Source organism: Parasteatoda tepidariorum, chromosome 4 (genome assembly GCF_982258835.1).
Source record: "Parasteatoda tepidariorum strain Cologne lab strain chromosome 4, Ptep-v5.0, whole genome shotgun sequence".
Classification (NCBI taxonomy): Eukaryota; Metazoa; Arthropoda; class Arachnida; order Araneae; family Theridiidae; genus Parasteatoda; species Parasteatoda tepidariorum.
The window spans coordinates 53946694-53968001 of NC_141758.1; the positions used below are offsets into that span (position 1 = coordinate 53946694).

The window sequence follows — 21308 nt, forward strand, 5'->3', positions numbered from 1 at the left end:
ACTCATATACTTAATATAAATTTATTTTTTACTCAAAAAAGAAGTTAAGAGATTTGGCATTCGGTTAGTGAATGATACTAATTTTATATACGCAAGATTTATTTAACTAAAAATAAAGTATTTACTTCCATAGAAGAGGAAAAATAAATTGTATAACAACATCATTGTGTATAAAAAATAATAGAACTAGTTTGCATTTGTATACCTTTAATTCTTCTGCAGTAGTTAAATGGAGTTGCGACAAAAAAAACTCACGATTTCAGTTTCAGAGAGAACTCTATCGACGAGGAAACTCATTTTCAAACTGAATCAGTTTTCTTTCGTGAATAAAATGACATACATGTTAAATGAAGGTCAACATGTATGTCATTTTATTCGGGAAAGCTTTAATAATTTCGTAAGGAAGTGTCGTTTACAATTGAATTAAATTTATTTATAAAACTAATGTTTTTTTTAAAAATATTTTTACTAAAAATGTAATGTGCAATATGCATTTGTTCACGCGTGAGCAGTTTAATTGTAAAAGACATCTAAATTTCTTCTGCCGAATGTTTAAGATAAAAAACTTCCAATTCTAGTAAAAATCATTGTCATTTTCTTTAAAAAAAAATAATGAATGGTTTTGTTAAAAAAAATTATATTTTTTCTTAATTCTCTAAAATAGATATTTATTATTGTTATTTTTGATAACGTACAGACGCCTTCATTTTTCTTTTTTGGTTTAGACGTGCTAAACCAAAAAAGAAAAAGCTGAACCAACACCTAATCTGAAAAAAAGCTAAACCAACACCCAAAATAAAGGAAGTTAGATGATCGCATATTTCTTACCAACGAAACTATCTTATCAAAGTAAATTGCATGCTATTTGTACGAAGGCAAATAAAATGCAAGTAACACTGTTGTAGTAGTTGTTGTAGTTAATTTACTTCGCACTAGAGCTGCACAATGGGCTATTGGCGACGGTCTGGGAAGCATCCCTGAGGATGATCCGAAGACACCATTTTGATCCTTTGCAGAGGGGATGGCACCCCCGCTTCGGTAGCCCAACGACCTGCACGCGAAGTCGAGCACTTTACGGTAGAACAGTTTAACGAGGACCAATATCGTACACCCTCAGTCCCTACGCAGACTGATCCAAGTGATCATCCACCTGCACACTGACCACAGCCAGTGAGCAAGTAACACTGAGGCGTGTCGTTGTTGTAGTTCATTTACGTCGCACAAGAGCTGCACAATGGGCTATTGGCGACGGTCTGGGAAACATCCCTGAGGATGATCCGAAGACACGCCATCGCAATTTTGATCCTCTGCAGCAGGGATGGCACCCCCGCTTCGGTAGCCTAACGACCTGCACGCGAAGTCGAGCACTTTACGGTAGAACAGTTTAACGAGGACCCATACTGCTCACCCTCGGTCATTACGCAGACAAATCCAAGCGGTCACCCACCCGCACACTGACGGCAGCCAGTGATGCTTGACTTCGGTGATCTGCTGGGAACCGTGTCTTAACGATTAGTCCTCTGCGAGACACTGAGGCGTGTCAGAGATTTTAGCAATGTTACGTTACTATTGACAAACGTTACGTTACTACGTTCACGTCAAATTTCGTAGCTGCAAGTACCACGATTTGTTTTCAGATCAGGACTTAAGCGCAGAAAGATTCGCCTTATTTTATCATACGAATAAATGACAAAGTTTCATAAATTTATAACTAGAAAAAAAAAATTAAAATTCGATGCATGCCTTCAAAGCTACATTTAGTAATTTGCAACTTTGAAAGACAGAAAATTAGATACTGTTAGCAGCAAAAAATCCTTCTGAGCTATATTTAGCTATAGTTAAACAATAGCTCACAAATTCAATAAAATATAACTGAAAAAAAACCAACAACAATTCGCAATCCTTTTTTGAAGGGTCAAGATGATAAACAGATACTCTGTAACTTGAAACAGAAATCAGACAAAATTCACATATCGCTGAGTATTTGGGGGATAAGGGAGAAATAACTTTTAATTTAGATAAAAGTTTCAATGTCTTTATATTTTATTTATTTTCCAAGTATTGGTAAGAGGTATTCCTTTTGTCATTCAAATAATTCTTAATTTTTTTGAGTAACATTTCATGCGTATCGAAATCCCGTTGAAACCATTTATTTTATACATTGATTTTTAAAGAATTAACTATAAATCATATTTTGTTCGATATCCTAAATTCTTTTCCTTAGAAAAATGAAAAGGGTTATTTTAGTTACTTTTTTATAAAACAAATCTTTACGTTTTATTTAGATGTTTCTAATATTATATGTAATTTTTAATGAATTGTAATGTGCATTAGTTATTATTTTTTATTAAAATTCGTAGAATTTGTATGATTATGTACGTTAGCTATTAAATTTTAAAGAAGTAATAAAAATTATTACTGAAATTACATATCGTTAATAAAGAAAAATAATCTCAAAATTTCAAGCTTTGAGTACAATTTTAACTGCATTTACTCATAAAAAATATTATGTACTGTGCTAAAAACTATAGCTTCTATCAAGAAAAAAAATTTATTTTTCTGTAATTAAAATATTTACTTGATTACCCAGTCTTAAGATTAAAACAGATCAGTAAAACTAAAGAAAATTTGGCAATTTTAAGTAAAACCAACATAACTTATTCGAAATTTGAAATTATAGTTTAAACTTTTGAACTCCATGTATATTAAATTTCTAGAAGTTAAAATTTAATAAAATGCAACAACTTTCAAATTGTCATGATATTTGCTTTCTAAGAAGGTAGAAATTTTGAAAATTAATGCTAAGTCCAATGTAGAGAGTGTTTCGTAATCATCACCCTTAAACTATATTTTTTGATATAAATGAAATTTAAAAAGTATGCATATTATAGGCCGCAAATAAATATTTAAGCGAGGGAAAAAGTTAAAGAAATCTAATGAATCACTACCAAGGAAAAAATACAAAAACCAGTTTGATTGATTTAGGAAACTTGGAGGTGTTTTAAACTTCACTTAGTTTCCATGAGAAATGAAGCAGGTTCTGAAGTTTCCAATCTTTCTTTCCTCAGTAGTGATATATAAGGTTTCCATAACACTTTTTTTTCATGCTCACTTGCTATTCTTTTTAGACTTCATAACTGACCAGGATTCTAATAATTTATATTAAGGGCGATTACCGCAAAACGCCATTTAAGGGGATAACATAACATTTAAAGTGATAGGAACTTTGAGTATTGATCGCTTATGGTGAAAATTTATACATACAAAACCTGGATATGCGAAAACTTTCAAGCTTCATGGTACCTGTGAAGACTGACGATAAAACTACAAATCCTTGGCAAAGTTGGAATAACTTTTATACAAATATTATTAAGCAAGACTTTAAACAATTGAGTCCTTTAAGTCTTCAAAAGTCAACTTTTCAACGCAAGATCGAAACAATAATTCTCCCCATAATTGAGATAACTTTTTTAAGTTAAGGTTTTATAGAGAGACAATTGGTATAAACAATTACCCACTTTCATCCGGTTAATAATTGCTTCGTGGGATTAAAAAACGTGTATTGCTGCTCTATTTATGCCTTGTAATGAAATTCGTTTCCTAATTGACGAAGTTCAGCTGGCATCTTAAAATAAAATGCAAGATTTTTAAGTCTTGGCGAAATAAAACATTAAAAAAAAAAGTATATTTCCTATCCTCAGAGTAAAAAAGCTGAATTTTCACGCCAAATAAATTGTTTTCGATTTTTATCGGTGACGTATGGCGCCAAAAATGCATGATTTGTTCAGGCGCTAAACATTACTAATAGAAAATGTTTTCACAGGATGGGAGACAACAAAACGTATCTATAAAAGTGAAGTTTTTACGTTTTCAATGTCATGTGAGGGTACCTAAGCACGTGCTGTTTTCCGTAAAAATAATTTGCGACAAATATAAAATCAATAAAGATACACGACCTTCAATATCACGCTTTAGGTACCATTTAAACGTATTCTATTTTCAATAGAAAGAAATAATGATTTTACTTACATAACAGACATCACGTTTTTAAGTTGCTACTCATTATTTGAAAATGAAATTTTTTTAATGATTTATTTAGTTCGCATATCTGTTCACGTTGAACATTTTATTTTGTTTTTATAGTTTTATAACCAGTGATGAATAGCCGACCCAATCCTAAATTTACGACTATCAACTCCACAGCCTTGTAATTTTGAGCCTCACCCAGAAAACAAGGGTATCAAACATTGGCAGAAACAAGCCTTTTGATGGAACTAATCTGCATTTGCGTTACATGGTGAAGAAAAATACGAAAACCTCCCCCTGTTAGCGCAACGGCAAGGCGATTCGAAATCATGATCCGTCAACTACTGAGGATATTTTACATCAGCACTGCGGTCGGTGCGAGCGGGGTGCGGAATTCGTATCGACCAGCCATTGCTGGGATTCGAATCCGCGGCACTTCATTGAGAGACGAGTGCTCTATCCCCTGAGCCACCACTGCTCGTTTACACTGAATAAAAAGAAATGAAATTATGATAATTATGTTATTAATGAATAAAAATAATCTTAAAATTTTACGCTTTGGTACAATTTAAACGGCATTAATTTTTTTTTTTAAAAAAAGGATCGACTTCAGGCATTATGTCTAATAGTTGCTATAAGTAAGATTCATTATTAAAAATAAGATTTTTGTTTGCGTTGTTTTAATTTTATAGAAATAATTAAAATAAATACGGAGCTAATATGTCATTAATGAAGAAAAGTAACATTATTTCACGCTTTGAGTACAATTTAAACTGCATTTACTTATAAAAAAATTATTATATACACAGCTAAAAACTATACGTGCTGGAAAGAAAGAAATAGAAGATAAGTTGGGAAATATTGAATCCCAAAAAGATAAACTCCACGAGGTTAAAAAATAGCCGGAGTTACGTAATAAACGCTCACGATGTTTTTAAGTTGATATTAATAAGATTTGTTGTCCGAAAATGAATGCATTATAGATTTTTTAAGCTGAATATTAGTTTTTGATCTGGAGAATATATTGAAAAGAAAGAACTACAGGAAATTTAGTATTTAGTAAACAAGAATATATTTCTCATACAACATCTTGGCAAAGATTTGGCAAAAAAAAAAAAAAAAAAACAAATCATGGTAGTAAAAAACTCTCCCTCAATAATTTAAAATAAATTAGTTTTCCTGAACAGAAAACTATGCCTAAAATTTGAAATAAACTTGAAATTTATTTCGTAAAAACGGATTTCTTTCCATTAAAAATATATAACCATAAATCTCACAAAATAAAAGCTTAAAAATAATAACCAAAAATTGAATTTTACTTTGACTGACTGCTAATGTAAATCTAACTACACTAAAGGCTACCAAAAATGTATAACAGTTATTTTTTAAAGAACAGAAAAAAAAATCAAATTTAATCTAACTTTTAGTAAAATTAATCAGAAGGAATTTAATACATTCTTTTTTATGTTTAACTAACAAATTTTTAATAAAGATTTAAACTTACAAGCTAGCATAGCAAGTTGTTGTTGTTGTTGTTAATTTACGTCGCACTAGAGCTGCACAATGGGCTATTGGCGACGGTCTGGGAAACATCCCGGAGGATGATCCGAAGACATGCCATCACAATTTTGATCCTCTGCGGAGGGGATGGCACCCCCGCTTCGGTAGCCCGACGACCTGCGCGCGAAGTCGAGCACTTTACGGTAGCACAGTTTAACGAGGACCAATACCGCACACCCTCGGTCCCTACGCAGACTGATCCAAGTGGTCACCCACCCGCTCACTGACCGCAGTCAGTGATGCTTCACTTCGGTGAACCGCTGGGAACCGTGTCTTAACGATCAGTCCACTGCAGGACAGCATAACAAGTAAAACGTACATTGGGCTTAATCCAATAAACAGTAAAAATATTTGTGTTTATGAAAATTCCTAACGACACTCTATGAATTAAGAAAAAGTGGTAGCATAGCCGTAAGGGCACATCCTTTGTCGCGCGGTCACGCCGTTCCGCTAAAAGCTCCTTAGGGTAACGGTAGCGGGTTCGAAATCCGCAGTAACTCTGGATGTTTGTTTGCGATATCCTTGACTTGTGCTGTCTTTTATTCAAATAGGCAAGGGTTTGAAAGCCGAGATTTGAAATGAGTTCACAACTATGCATATGCGTGAGTAATAATAAATAAATAATCGTTCAACTCCGAAAAAGGGAATTGAAAGAAGGGATTTGTGATTCCGCCTAATACTTTAAATCGTGGATGAAGCAGGTTCGAATCTGGCTGTAACAATGAATGTATTTTTGTGAGGTTTTTTTTATAATTTGAGTTATCTTCTGATCAACTCGACTATAGTTCGACAAGAATTTATAAATTAATCTGAGTTCAGCACACAGGCCTGTATACGTATGTGTGAGCAAATAAATAACTCCGAAGAATCAACTTTACCAGTTCGTCGTAGGTCCCTGCCCGAAATCCTTAGGGAAAAAAAAATACCATTTACGTGGGAATATAATAAAAGCTGATGGGATAAATTGCAAAAAAATGTGCTTTGTTAAATTTAATAACGTAAAATCAGAGGGGTGGGCAGCAAATAATAATAAATGAAGAAATAATCGAAACTATTTTAGCATTATTATTCGTGTCATGTCTTTAAATTTAATGCATAGTTTCATTATGTAGTTCAGCACTGAGTTCTTGATCATTTTATTTTTTTATCATCTCATATCTATATAGCGTTAAAAAATACTCGAAATGGGAAAACGTAATATAATCTAAGCAAAAAAAGTAATATTTTGTATGGAATTATGTTTGAATAAACGAATTTTATAATTGTGTTCAATTTTTTTCAGTTCACTTTAAAAGTTCTCGAGATATGGTGTATTACACAAAAAGCAAAATTAAGTTGAAGGGGTCCGAACTTTGGACTGCTCTTCCGACCAAACTATTAGGAACATATTTCCCACATAGCTAGTACCCTTTATACTTTGGGGGTCAGAAATCCGAATGCGTCGGAAAAAAGGTATGTTAATTAAGAAAAAGCATTTTTGAGGTCTTTCCCTCGAAACATTAAGATGGAGTCCCAGAACGTGAAGATCCAACCGTTAAATTAAAAGTTATTCAGGGTGGTTCGTTTTTAATTTGAACACTGTGAATGAACTCTCAATTATCTGTGGATTGATTCAGTTTTTCTTTTAAAATATGTTTGAAAAAATTGTTACTGATTGTTAAAGTTTTTTTTTTAAGAAATAGATTAAAAAATTTAAAAAAATTTAGATTTATGTATTATATGTAAATTTTAAAAAAATGTTTTGCTTTTGGGCATGATCGGACACTATTTTGTTTCTTAAACCAATTATTAATAACTTAAACTATGTAACGAATTTTTTTTTAAAAAAAAAAAAGCAATATTACATCTACCTCTAGGTGTAGTTTTTCTCTCGCAGATAATCCGTAGCTGTAGCACAGCAAATGGTATATTGGAAACAAACGATGCGGCGCGATATAGAGTATCCGAGAGTTACACGGATCCGTTTCACACACAGAGAAATTATTTTGCGGATTTATTTTTAAAACAGAGAGAATGCTTCTCAGTAGAACAAGTTTGCTTTCCCGCATGATATAGAAAAGTACATTTTTTTGTTGCATAGATCAATTATTAATAACGTAAATTAAGAAACAAAAATTATTATTTTTTTAAGGCGACATAACATTTACCTCTAGGTGTAATTTTTCTCTCGCAGATAATCCGTAGCTGAAGCACAGCGAATGGTATGGTGGAAACAAACGATGCAGCGCGATATAGAGAATGCGAGATTTACACGGATCCGTTTCACACACAGAGAAATTATTTTTCGGATTTATTTTTAAAACAGAGAGAATGCTTCTCAGTTGAACAAGTTTGCTTTCCCGCATGATATTGAAAGGAAAATGATGCATGGAGGAAAACATAACCAGAATTTTACCCATACATACAGAATGGTTTATGTCCTCAAAACATATTAAAAAAATTAAAAAAGAAATTGAAATTAAATACTTGTGTAATTAGAAGTGCATTTTTTACGTGACTCAGTTTAATTTCGGTAACAATAGCGAAATAAGCATAAAATCATTCTTTTATTTAAAAGATTAGACGCAACTTATTGCAAAATGTCCTGAAACGTTCTGATTTAAAATAATACTAATTTATTAAAGAAAATATATATAGGATGAAGAAATGACCACACATTAAGTATCTGTCTTCTGTCTTAAGATACTATAATCATATACATATATTAATATACTGTGAGGCCGGGATAGCCTGGTCGGTAGGGTGCTGGGCCCATGTCCGAGAGTTCGTGAGTTCGAACTCCACGGCCGGTGTGGTAAAATGGTCTCTGATGCACGTAAAATCTGTCGAGTAGCAAAGTCCTTCATTTCCCGTAGCAAATCAATACATCTGGGGGTACTGAATTGGAAATTGATCGTTCTCTGATTCGGGTCTAAATTACGATCTATGGATGAATGAATGGATGCATGAATGGGTTCACCCTATGAACGGGCGTGACGTATGGGTGTGGCAGAAGTAGAATTATTGGTCATAGATGGCGCCGCTGGAAAACAAGAACAATCGCACCCCTCTGCCTTAACAGGCATGCGCAACAACAATACACTGTAATTATATATTCAAATTATAAATTAATGCACTGCAATTATACGAGATTAATATGCTATAATTAGAAGAGCATACGATAGTTAAGATTGTGTTGTTTCTTAACTGAGATAAACTTTAAATATCACCGTGATGAGAAACAATAAATGGCACCCTTTTATGCAGCAATTTCTGTCTGTCAAGCAATGCAAGCGTATAGTTAAAATATTTTAATATTGCTTTCAAGTACATTAATATGAATGATTTATTTCTTTAATTCCTTATTTATTTATTTATTTATTTAAGTTCTGCATTTTGTCATTTTACTTTATATTTGTGATTGCTTTTTCGAAATTTTCACTACTCTATACTAAGAGGAAAATATATATAACTGTATCGCATCCTTTTAATAATGAATGAATTAAAAACTAACTAAATGAGCTATTTATCAATTAATATTTTTACATTTTCATAATCATAACATTTATTATAATATTTTATGACTTCGATACGTAAATGAATAATTTGAGTTTTCATTATTTTCAGATAATTAAGAAGTATATCTATACATAGAGAAGACACTAAAATTCAAAACTATTAATTACAAAAAATAACGATTTGTTTTTAATATTGTTAGCATTCAAGTATATTTTAAATTAAAACAAAAATTATTCAATCACAACAATTAATAAAATTGAAATAAAGAAATACTTACCCCTGTAGCGAAATAGCATATTGGATAATAAAACGTCGCCAGTCATAATAAACCGAAAAAATTGATCACCATGACATGAAAAAATACGCCAAGGATCACACCTTTTATTAAACAGCGTAATTACTATGATCGAAATTTTTCTTGTACAATTACAAACTTTGAAGGAAAAAATACAGCAAAATGCAAAATTTTGTAAAGAAGCCACGACGAATTTAGAAGAAAAAATTTACAAATATCTATAAATAATTTATTTTACAGATTAATTGCGAATCATCGATTAATAGATAGATGATAAAGTGAAAAAAGAAAATGCAACCGTTATACGTGGACCTAAAAATGAGACGAATGAACAATAATAGATACAGCTGGGTATAGTATGCATGAGTTTAGCACAGCTGTCACCTGGGGGTTGTTCAAAAATACCTGACTGATTATCGCCAAAATCTGTACTCTTGGCGCATTTATTGAACTGATTAAGTACACATTGAAAGATAATCAATTATAATCTAAGCCTCATTATTTTTATTTGAACCGAATTACTGCGCTATAATTTATAAAATATTTTAGAATTTTAAAAACATAAGATTTACACATAGGTAATCAAAAATATTTACATCAAAAATGCTTCTACAATATGGTTTGTAATGTAAAAATGCAAGAAATAAGATGCCGTAATCGATCTTTTTATTAGAATTAAAAGATAACAGTTTAAGTTCAATGCTTTTAAAACGGAAAGATAAATTTAAGCATGCATTTCGAATTAAATTTTCATAATAGTTTAAATCGATATTTTCTAATTTTTTTAATTTTATTTCGTGTGTGTGATCCGGATATATTTAAGTATTTTAACTACTCTAATCACAGACTAGATAACTAGAGACAATAACTAGAGATAAAACACTTTGTCTATAAAACATAGTGTATACAAATGAAACTTATTAAGAGTCTGATTTTCTAGAGAGATTTTTTTTGATAGTTTGAATTATTTTGCCAAGAACAAAGTATGAAATAATTTAAATTGAAAAATTTAGCTGATTATATATTATTTTATAACCGTAGTTGAACAGCCGACCCAATTTTCGGGTTTACGACTACTAATGTTCAACTACGTTGCCTTGCAATTTTGAACCCAATCCAAAGGACAAGAGAACTCCTGAATCAAGTATTAGGAGAAGTTTACCTTCCTGAATGGAACTAACCCGGATTTGCGTTACATGGAGTGAAAGACCACGAAAGCCTTCAACGGTTAGCCTGATGGCAAGGGCTCTAACCCATGATCCGTCTACCACTGAGGATATTTCACGTCAGCACTGCGGTCGGTGCAAGCCGGATGAGGAGCTTGTATCTGCCATCTTTGGGATTTGAACCCGGTTCACCTCATTGGAAGGCGAACGCTCTGTCCCCTGAGCCACCGCAACCCTAATATGTATTTGTAATGTCTGTTGGTCAATGTGTGCAATAAAAAATGTCCTTGTAATTGAAGCATATTGCATGAATTTTAAAATTAAACGAAATTTGCTTACAGTACTTCCCCACAACTATTTGTTGATCACATTCTTTTGAAATATCATCTCTCCCAAATAGGAATGTTTTTTATGCAATACAGATCGGCAATAAAATACAATGCATGTCTGTATTGTATTGCAATGCATTTATTGTATTTTAATGTAAGTATTGTAGATGCAATTCAAACATTTTATGTATGAATATGAAGTTCTGTATCACCTTTACATACATTTTTAGAAATCTTGCGAAAATGAAAAGAAAAAAAGCAAATTAAGTTTTGAAAATTAAAATTTAAACAAGGAAAAAAAAACGGGGAAAAAAATCAAAATCTAGTTTTTTAAATCGGAACGAATTGCTGAGAAAAACTTCAAACATTTTGATTGGCTATTAAAACTTGAGGGTGTTTCATATTATGTTCTTCTACTCCTCTCTATTGCTGCTGGCAATCAAGCATTTTTGGTTGTTTCTAGTATTGCTTTCCACAATTGTGATTCGTTTCGATTTCGTGAGCCTGTTTGCTTCCTGTCGCTTAAATATTTATTTTCTATCCATGATGTGCACTTTGCGTAACGTTTAAAACCAATCTTTCAAACATTTAGGCTTGCGTTAATATGCGAAAATATGATTATTAGGCTAAAAGTGACTCAGTTGCTTAATTTTTATTTAGCTCTATTCCATTTTCCATTTCTTCCCTATTTTTCTATACTGTTATTTAGAAGTTTGAATTTTGTTATGTATAAAGTGATAAATAATTGTCTTGATAATTCAAAAAAAGAAATTTAAAAAAATTTAAATTCAAACAAGATGCTGAGTATGAAGAATGATTATGATTAAATGATATATGGCTGTTAATAATTCCCACGCTAATAGATTAAAATTTCCCTGAATATGAAATTTATCTGCAAGAAAAAAAGAGAAAAATATGTAGGAATAGTTATATCCACGTTATATGTTTATCACCTGTGTTGCTAGAAAAGCATGTGCTTAAAACATGGAATACTCACTTTTTTTCCCCTTCCGCGTGAGTGGATAACAGCTGGTTAACTTTACAGACGTAATCACTGCGCATGCGCTATGGTATATTTTCAGTTTCATTTCGAATGCAAGTTTTGTTTTATTTCGACATATAATAGAAACGCGACAAAACATAATGTAGTTTATTTAACTTTATGTAAATAGGGCGATTTCGGTAGTAAAACTTTTTTAAATCTTATCTTCCTGATTTTCACAATGAAAATAATTCCTCAAAACAAATATTCCCGGCATAACTGCTTTATTGACGCAGATTGAAGTCAAATATTGAAGAATATTGTTGACATCCGTAAAATTATTAATTGGTACTGGTTAATGGGAAGAATCGTTGTTAAATGACTTTCTTTTAAGAATTATACGTGTTTTACAAAAATAATATAAATATCTTCCTGATTTTTACAATGAAAATAAATTCCTTAAAAAATTAATCCAGACAGAACTACCTTATTGACGCAGATTGAAGTCAAAGATTGAAGAATTTTGTTGACATCCCTAAAAAAATTCATTGGCACTGTTTAACGGGAAGAGTTATTGTTATATGACTTTCTCTTAAGTTGACTTCTGTTTTACAAAAATAATATAAATAAAAACAAAATATATGTTTTCTGTAATTAAGCTATCAAACTTTGCATTTTTGATGTATTTATTTATATATTTCGGGTAACTACTAGAAGAGCTATTAAATAGAGAAACGCATCAGCGTGGCATGGAATATTACTAAAATGCACCTGCTTAAATAATTAAATTACATAATTGAGAACTTTTTTATACGGATAAAACAAAAATTCAACGAATAAAATTTACGAAAAAAATATATGATTCAACACTTTCGGAGAACAAGAGAGCAGTTTCAAAGCTGCACTTTGAGAGCATAGCTAATAATAGTTATATACTTCATTACTTTGTAAGAATACGGTTCTAAATGTTGCAATCGGTTCTAAAACTTATCCAGCTTGCAGGGTTTGGAAATATTAAAGATTGAGCTTAAAATTAATAAATGAAATGCAAGGAATTAACATTTATTAAGTAGGACAAAACATTTATCTAATATATATAATTCTCTTACGTGGCTCCCAGATTTTGGCTGTATTTCTTTTCCGTCGGTGGCAACGTTTGCTTTGTTTTGTTTACGTTACTATTTCTCTTACTCGGCGACAAAAAAAGGCCTCATTACAACTCCCCAAATGGCAACACTAGAAAATCGACCAATGATTGCCGCTAAAAATGTCACATGCCAAATCTAGCTGAGGTGACTCAACATATAGCTCTTTTAAAAACGGAAACTGAAATAACCAGAGAGCATCAGCTGCGGCAATCTCATACTATTAAGCTAGGCAGAAGTGAGTAGTCTTTGTCGATAGATCTCTATTTTAGTATTTTGTCGAAAGCGCTTTAGTTTACGAATTTATATATTACGAATTTATTTGACGATTTTTGATTTGTATCACGAATTATACTATAGCACATTTCTAATAGGTTTAACGAATTACATGTCATTTATTTGAATTCAAATTTATTTTAATGACTCAGTATTTACTAAAACGATGTAATTTTTTTTTTAAAAAAAGTTTTTATATGGATTTGAATGATTGTTTTGAATTCTTAGAATTTTGTGCATTTGCAATGTACCTAAGTTAGTAGCGAGCGAAGCGAGCTTGGTTTGCGAAGCAAACCATATAAGATTGCGTAGCAATTTTCGGGGGTTGGCGAGCGTTAGCGAGCAGGAGGCGCAGCCCACTAGTTATAAATAAAACAGATAAGAACTAACGGCAAGCACAAAACACAAACGTTCCAAGAAAATTATAAACAAGCCAATCAATGCCACTCACAGCTTTTACAAATAAAATAAATAATGCCGCGGTGGCCAAGAGTATCATTTTCTACACCTTTTACTTGAGACCTTAGACTGTTTAACTGGAGTCAACATTTATATAAATGAATAATATCATTCATGTTTTGGGTAATTACACGATTAAAAGTTGTTTTAAATATTAACTATGCATATATGGACATGTATTCTGCAGTGCAATTTGGAAAAAAGTGCTGAATAGATTCCGAGCAAAGTGACGTGGCAACAATTTTCATAAAATCTGTCGGCATTGTTCATCGAGAGTAAGTACACGCTGCTGATTTCTTAAAAAATTTCGATTGTAGTGTTCTTTTAAGAAAATATTTGTAAGTTAGTCGTAAATAATTCACCAATTTGAATTCAAGTGAAGATTTCCGAAAAATAAGAACACGCACCAAAAAGTGTCAGATGTCGATGGAATTTTTAAAATTAATGTTTAGAGAAAAAAGCGTTAAAAATTTATTTAAATATTATAAAAAAATGTGTGAACCAAAATTAGAAATGTATGAAATATGCATGAACCAAGAATGTATATGTATGAACCAAGAATGCATATCTATGAAGCAAGAATGTAAATGTCTGAGCTAGGTTTAAGAGAAAATGTTTATTTCGTGTTCAAATTTGGAGAAAGCCGACCAAAAAAAACCTGGAGCAATGTTAACGAGTCGCATAACGAGTTTTTATAGAATCACTTCTAAGTCAGATAGAATAAAAATAAAATTTATTTTAGAATTCACCTTTTCTTATGATATAAAAATTGAGACCTGTTATTTTTGATCAAAAAAGGTGATGTGAATTAAATAAAAGCATTTTATTTAGTAGTAGGAGAGTAAACTAAATAAAATGAAGTAACCATTATTTATGTTTCATATATTTGTAATAAAGGTCTCCGAGTAGTTCCGACAATTCTTTTTAAAAATATTAATATAAAATTTTTAAAAAAATAATAGTTTATATGTATTATGTGTAAAAATTTATAAAACTGGCAAAAAAAAATTATTATTAAATAATTTATTTTTTAAATGACCATTTTTAGCTAAAAATAAGGCATTTTTTTCGAATACGATAAACACTGTAAAAAAATTCTATCGCAAAATTCCTGTGAGGATTTTATTTAGAAGTCTAGCAACTATGTTTTGAACCATTATCTTAAAAGCATGTGCATATAGTACTGAGTTAGGAATCGATGTAGTTAAAAAAGCAAATTTTTAAAATTTCAGCAGGAGTCTTTGCGATAAAAATCCGCATAAAAAATTAAATTCTACTTTTTTTCCTTAGTCTGTAGTTTAAAATATGTGTGCTATGAAAATAAAAACACTCATGAAAAATTGCAGGCAACTATTTTAAAAACAACATTGAGATATTGTGTTTAAGGTGGTGTAAAATGTGAAAAAAGTTGATTGAGATGAACACATTTAAAGACTTAAAATCAGCAGTTTATCCACTGTACCTTGCACAAAAACTGCTATAACTTTATAAATAATTGGAGAACAAAGAAAAGTAGAGTATTTTTAGGAAACTACAACAATTTTGAAAATTTTGTTCACAATCATGTTTTTGCAATAGTCCATAATATCGATGTTAATAATAGCAATGTTAATAAAGAGCTTAAGACGAGCTCATTAAAAAAATTGTTTATTTGCTACAAAAAGCTTTTGATTATAGTACTTGAAATTATTAAAAAAATTTTTAGAAAGCAAAAGAAAGGAAAATTTTTAGTTCTAAAAGCATTTTTCTGCTTCTTTATATATAAATACGACGCTCTGCCCCTTGCTTACTCGGCCCGCCATCATTGCTCTTTGTTTTTTTCCCTCTGAAGTCAACATTTTAAGAAAAAATAGTTTTGTTTATAAAATATATAAGTATTATAATTTTATCTAAGATGTTGTTGTTGCTGTTGTAGTTCATTTACGTCGCACTAGAGCAGCGCAATGGGCTATTGGTGACTGTCTGGGAAACATCCCTGAGGATGATTCGAAGACATGCCATCACAATTTTGATCCTCTGCGAGGGGAGAGGGGATGGCACGCTCGCTTCGGTAGGCCAACGATCTGGAGTCGAGCACTTTACGGTTGAACAGTTTAACGAGAACCAATACGCACATACTCGGTCCCTACGCAGACTGATTCAAGTGGTCACCCACCCGCACATTGACCGCAGCCAGTGATGTTTGCCTTCGGTGATCTGATGGGAACCGTGTCTTAACGATCAGTCCACTGCGGAACACAATTTTATCTAAGAAAATTAATGTATGTATATGTTTGCTAGTAAGTTAATTGTAAGGAAATGAACGATTACCTGGATTTGAAAAATAATAAACTGCTATTGGAACAGAAACATAGGAATAAAAAATGCGTTGTGACACAACAAGAATTAACCAACGAGAAGAAATTTTACTAGGTAACGAAGCATAACCTTATATTGTATACAGTTCAAATTAGTAACAGTCCACATCTCTGTAGAGTTTTTCATATGATTTTTTACAATTTCAATAAAAATGTTATGATTTATAATGGACAACATCTCCTTCTCTTATTCTTAATTTAGGGGTCTGCCTGGCCGAACGGTATAGCCCTCTTAACGCTCTACAGCGTGGAGGCAGTGAGTTCGAATCCCGCTGTAACCCTGGATGTATCTTCGAGCATGTCCTTATCTAAATTGCACTATCTGTCCTTCTACTTGATAAAGGCTTATTAACCGTCCTTATGAGTCCACAAGTGTAAAAATAAATAAATATTTTATTGATTAATTTCTCTGGTTACTTTGAACATGAAGTCAAGATCAAACTTGTAAAATGAAGGTCTTGGGAAGGCTGGGATAGCCTGGTTGGTAGGGCGTCGGGCTCACGGACAAGAGGTTGTGAGTTCGATTCCAGTCGTCCGAAGATTTCCCCCATAGTAAATAGTGAATGGTGCATGCTAGATCAGTAAGGTGGCAAAGTCCTCCAAGTTTCAATAACAAATCAATACCTCTAGGTTACTGAATTGATTTTTCGCCGATTCAAGTCAAAATTACGATCTATGTATGAATGTATGAATGGGTCCGTTCTTCAAAACGGGCTGTGACGTGCATGTATGCCTGAATTCGTATTCTTGGCCTTAGATGGCGCCACTGAAAAATAAGAAATACACCCTCTGCCTTAAATTCGCTTGGTTTCCCGACACAGGATTGCTAGTACTTGGCAAGTTGCATCAGACACAACGACAGGTCTTGAGAAAGAGAAATTTATTTGCAATATTGGAAAAGTATAATCATTACTTAAAACAAAGAAGAAAAAAACATTTAAATTTTCAAACAATCTGGAATTTCGTAAAAGAAAAGAAACCTTTCATTTACTTGCTAAAAGAAAACAGTCCTTTCTACTCGTCAAATTTCAAATCTGTAGTTGTATCTATAGTAATTCAACTGGCACATATGGTATTTTTTACAAGTTTAGTAGTTGATAATTCTCAAACTAATAATCGAATCTTAATTATTTTTTTATTTCATTGTATTCTTTTATAATTTTATAACCGTCGTTGAACAGCCGACCCAATTTTGGGTTTACGACTACTTATGCTCAACTACGTAGCCTAGTAATTTTGAACCAATCTTGAAGACAAGGAAGTTCCTGGATCAGTACCCCCAGAGGTATGATTTGTTATGGGAACATGGAGGACTTTGAGACTCGACAGATTTAAAGCGCATCAGTCACCATTTACTACACGGGGAATCTTCGGTCGGTGGGGATCGAACTCACTACCTTTTGGACATGGGTCCTGTGGTCTACCAACCAGGCTATCCCGACCCCCATCGTATTCTTTGTATATTTTTTCTGCCCCTTGTTTTTGAGTAGAAAACAAAATGTAGCGTAAAACGAAAAAAGTAAGAGAAATTCGCAATAAAAGCCCTTTAAATGGCGATAACTTTCGAACAAATTGAAATTTTAAAAAAGCTCGAGTTAAGCTCTTAAACATCAAAAATGACTCTTTCAACACGTTAAATTTCAACTCTGCAGTTGCATTCATGCGGTCTGCAGAGTGCCTATCATGGTATATTTTACTGCGTAATTTCAACTATTAATAATCTTCTTAAGACAATAAATGCGATATAGCCGTTTTAAAAGTGAAATTGCTAATTCTTTCAGAGCCATTTTTATTGCTCGATTCTTCGTCATATTTTCAAATTCGCAAAACTATCTAAAACGGATTAGAAAAAAGTTGACAGATTCGCAAAATTATCTAAAACAAGTTTTAAAAAAAATCACAGTTCCTTAAAACTATCCAAAACTGCTTTGAAAATATGTAGAACAGCTGCTATAAACCATCACGTGTGAGTAAAAAAATATTGTATTGCTAACACGTGAAAAATGCATGTTAAAAACACCACCTTATTATACAAAGAATATGCATCAAAATAAGGAAGATTGAAGATTCTAGAACTAATAAAACTATCATGTTGACTATTTTTTGATGCATCGAATGGCATAAAAACGAACATAGTTCGAAGTTAGAATAACAGTGAATCATAAAGAATTTCGCCTTCTTATGTAACGTCAGCGTCTCGAGATTTGTTCTTACGTTTGAATAGAATGTCAAGTTGCAAACGACCTCAGGTGGAGAAGGGTGATGCAATATTCACTTGTTTTTATCAGACGGCTGCTGTTTTCCATTTTGTTCAATTCATCATAGTTAGACAAAGTTATAAACACAGCTGAAATCTACGAAAAATGCATTTAACTGCACACACACAAAAAAATACTTAGTTTATTTAAATAATAGGGTTACTCGAGGGGATGTTTACCAATTTTCTTAAATTATAACAAAATAAAAATAAAAACTTTCACTGATCCTGCCCAAATGATACCATGCTTATTTATTTCGAATTGTACAAAAATAAATTTAGCTTATGTGCCAAATAAATCGAGATCTATAGATACGTCTGAAGATCCTGAATGAGGAGAAGATGAGCATGGTGTCCAGAGAGAATAATACCCACATAAATAGCATCATAAATCACAACTTAAGTACTTGTGACTTTGATCTTCAGTATACCATTCATGGAACCAACAAATACTTTTGACATTCAATCCAGTTTACTTTTCACTGTCTTTGTAAAAACAGTAGACCTTTTCTCCATCTGACCTAGACTTTTTCCTTCATAAATCACAACTTAAGTACTTGTGTCCTTGATCTTCAGTATACCCATTCATGGAACCAACAAATAATACGCTTTTGACATTCAATCCAGTTTACTTTTCACTGTCTTTGTAAAAAAAAGTAGATCTTTTCCCCTTCTAACCTAGACCTTTTCTTTCATAAATCGCAACTTAAGTACTTGTGACTTTGATCTTCAGTATACCCATTCATGGAACCAACAAATAATACACTTTTGACATTCAATCCAGTTTACTTTTCACTGCCTTTGTAAAAAAGTAGATCTTTTCCTCTTCTGACCTAGACCTTTTCTTTCATAAATCGCAACTTAAGTACTTGTGACTTTGATCTTCAGTATACCATTCATGGAACCAACAAATAATACACTTTTGACAATCAATCCAGTTTACTTTTCACTGCCTTTGTAAAAAAGTAGATCTTTTCCCCTTCTAACCTAGACCTTTTCTTTCGTAAATCGCAACTTAAGTACTTGTGACTTTGATCTTCAGTATACCATTCATGGAACCAACAAATAATACACTTTTGACATTCAATCCAGTTTACTTTTCACTGCCTTTGTAAAAAAGTAGATCTTTTCCCCTTCTAACCTAGACCTTTTCTTTCATAAATCGCAACTTAAGTACTTGTGACTTTGATCTTCAGTATACCATTCATGGAACCAACAAATAATACACTTTTGACATTCAATCCAGTTTACTTTTCACTGCCTTTGTAAAAAAGTAGATCTTTTCCCCTTCTAACCTAGACCTTTTCTTTCATAAATCGCAACTTAAGTACTTGTGACTTTGATCTTCAGTATACCATTCATGGAACCAACAAATAATACACTTTTGACAATCAATCCAGTTTACTTTTCATTGTCTTTGTAAAAAAGTAGACATTTTCTCTTTCTGACCTAGACCTTTTCTTTTCTACTTATCATGACAAATATTAACTAATGCTTCACTTGCGTCCATATTGTAGGGATGAAACGCCTTTTTTTAATAAATTTAAAATTTTCTTCTGATAAAGTTTGATTCTGGAGATCGTAGTACTCTTGTACCAGCTGCCTATCTCTGCTAAGTGCTCGAGTTCTTTTTCAAATCTTCTATTTTTACAACAAGTTGCAGATCATGGCAAAAAATTAGTTAATTTAGTCGTTACGGTTGATTTCGGCAAAATATAAAGTTAATTTTGAAAGGACCCATTTCACGCATGTAATTTCAATGTTTCTATTCTTATCAAAATGATCTATCTTAATCTTCTATTCAAGATCGTTCTCGAAATCATCAATGAATCCTTTTGGACCAAGTACTTTATATTTATCCTATGTCATGCGAAAAGAGCTCTGCAATTTGCCTTACAGTAATATAGCAACTTCTTTTTATGAAATTGGTTCTGCTCATCTTCCCAAATGTTCTAGAGCCCTATCAAGGATGCAAAATTTGAGGAAACTAAACTGATTTTAATTTAATGCCCAATCCCATGACAATCGTGTGTTCGATAACTTTTCGCAACTGTACTCTTTATTCGCAATATTTATATTTATAGTTTCGCAATACAAGCAAAACTTAAGAACTAAAAAAGCATAATATGTTAAGAAATTTTTTTATTGATTAAAAAGTGTTTAAGATTTGTTACTTAATCAAGGCCTTTTTTTGTTATTGTAAAAATTTCAGGATTAGGGTATTTTAATATTCAGCTCAATTAACATAAATATTTAACCATGCTTTTGTAATGGAACAAAATTAAGATTTTTATAAAATATCTAAATATTCCAAATTGCAGTTTTTTAACAACAAAAATGTTAAATATGCTTAGTTGGAGTTTAGTTTTAAATACATTTTTTAAAGAGTTTCGTAATGACTGAATACATGATCAATATTGGCTTAATTTTGGAAAAAGGACCCCGGTACATCAATCAGCCCCTGTCCGGATCCCTTGACACGCTATCCAGCCCTGCTTGGAGCAAAGGTACTTGAAAACTGTAAATGTTCAAAACTCTCAACTGTCAACTTGGTGAAGTGACGTAAATAATTCTTACAGTAAGTGTCATTTCTACCAATAGCCCTAAGGACTAATCATCAGACAAACTGAAATTCAACATTATTTTGCTATAAAATAGAAGGACGCTTTAAACTAAAACTACTCTAACGTTTCATGAATTCTCATTATACAGGGTGATTCTAAAAAGATGGGCAAAATTTTAGGAAGTGATAGTACACACCCAGGCAAACAATTTTTATCAAAGAATGCATGGTCGAAAACAAAACGCAAAGGTGCTGGCGCATTTGGAAAGTTGTTTGATGCAAACGTGGAAGCTCCATTCCTGTTGCGAGTTACTGCGCTGTGTTACTTGTAGCCAAGCTTTCGGCCGCTGCAAGGAAGGTTCGTGATATGCCTGGTGTATTTCAGAATGTTCGCC

General features: G+C 32.2%; 1 protein-coding gene across 8 annotated transcripts in view; it reads right to left on the bottom strand.

Annotated features, from left to right (window-relative positions):
- LOC107451801 (protein CBFA2T1) overlaps window positions 1-21308 on the bottom strand; it is a 94295-nt gene that overhangs the window by 16372 nt on the left and 56615 nt on the right. The window contains exon 1 of one of the 8 annotated variants that reach the window (XM_016068023.2): window positions 9362-9744. The exons of 4 other annotated variants lie outside the window; for them this stretch is intronic. In XM_016068023.2, the coding sequence (XP_015923509.1) occupies window positions 9362-9407 (46 nt within the window). In that variant the 5' untranslated portion in view covers window positions 9408-9744. Of the gene's footprint in view, window positions 1-3264; window positions 3520-9361; window positions 9745-21308 lie in introns of those variants that run through there. 3 more of the 8 variants (XM_071182293.1, XM_071182292.1, XM_016068024.4) reach the window with 3 other exon arrangements.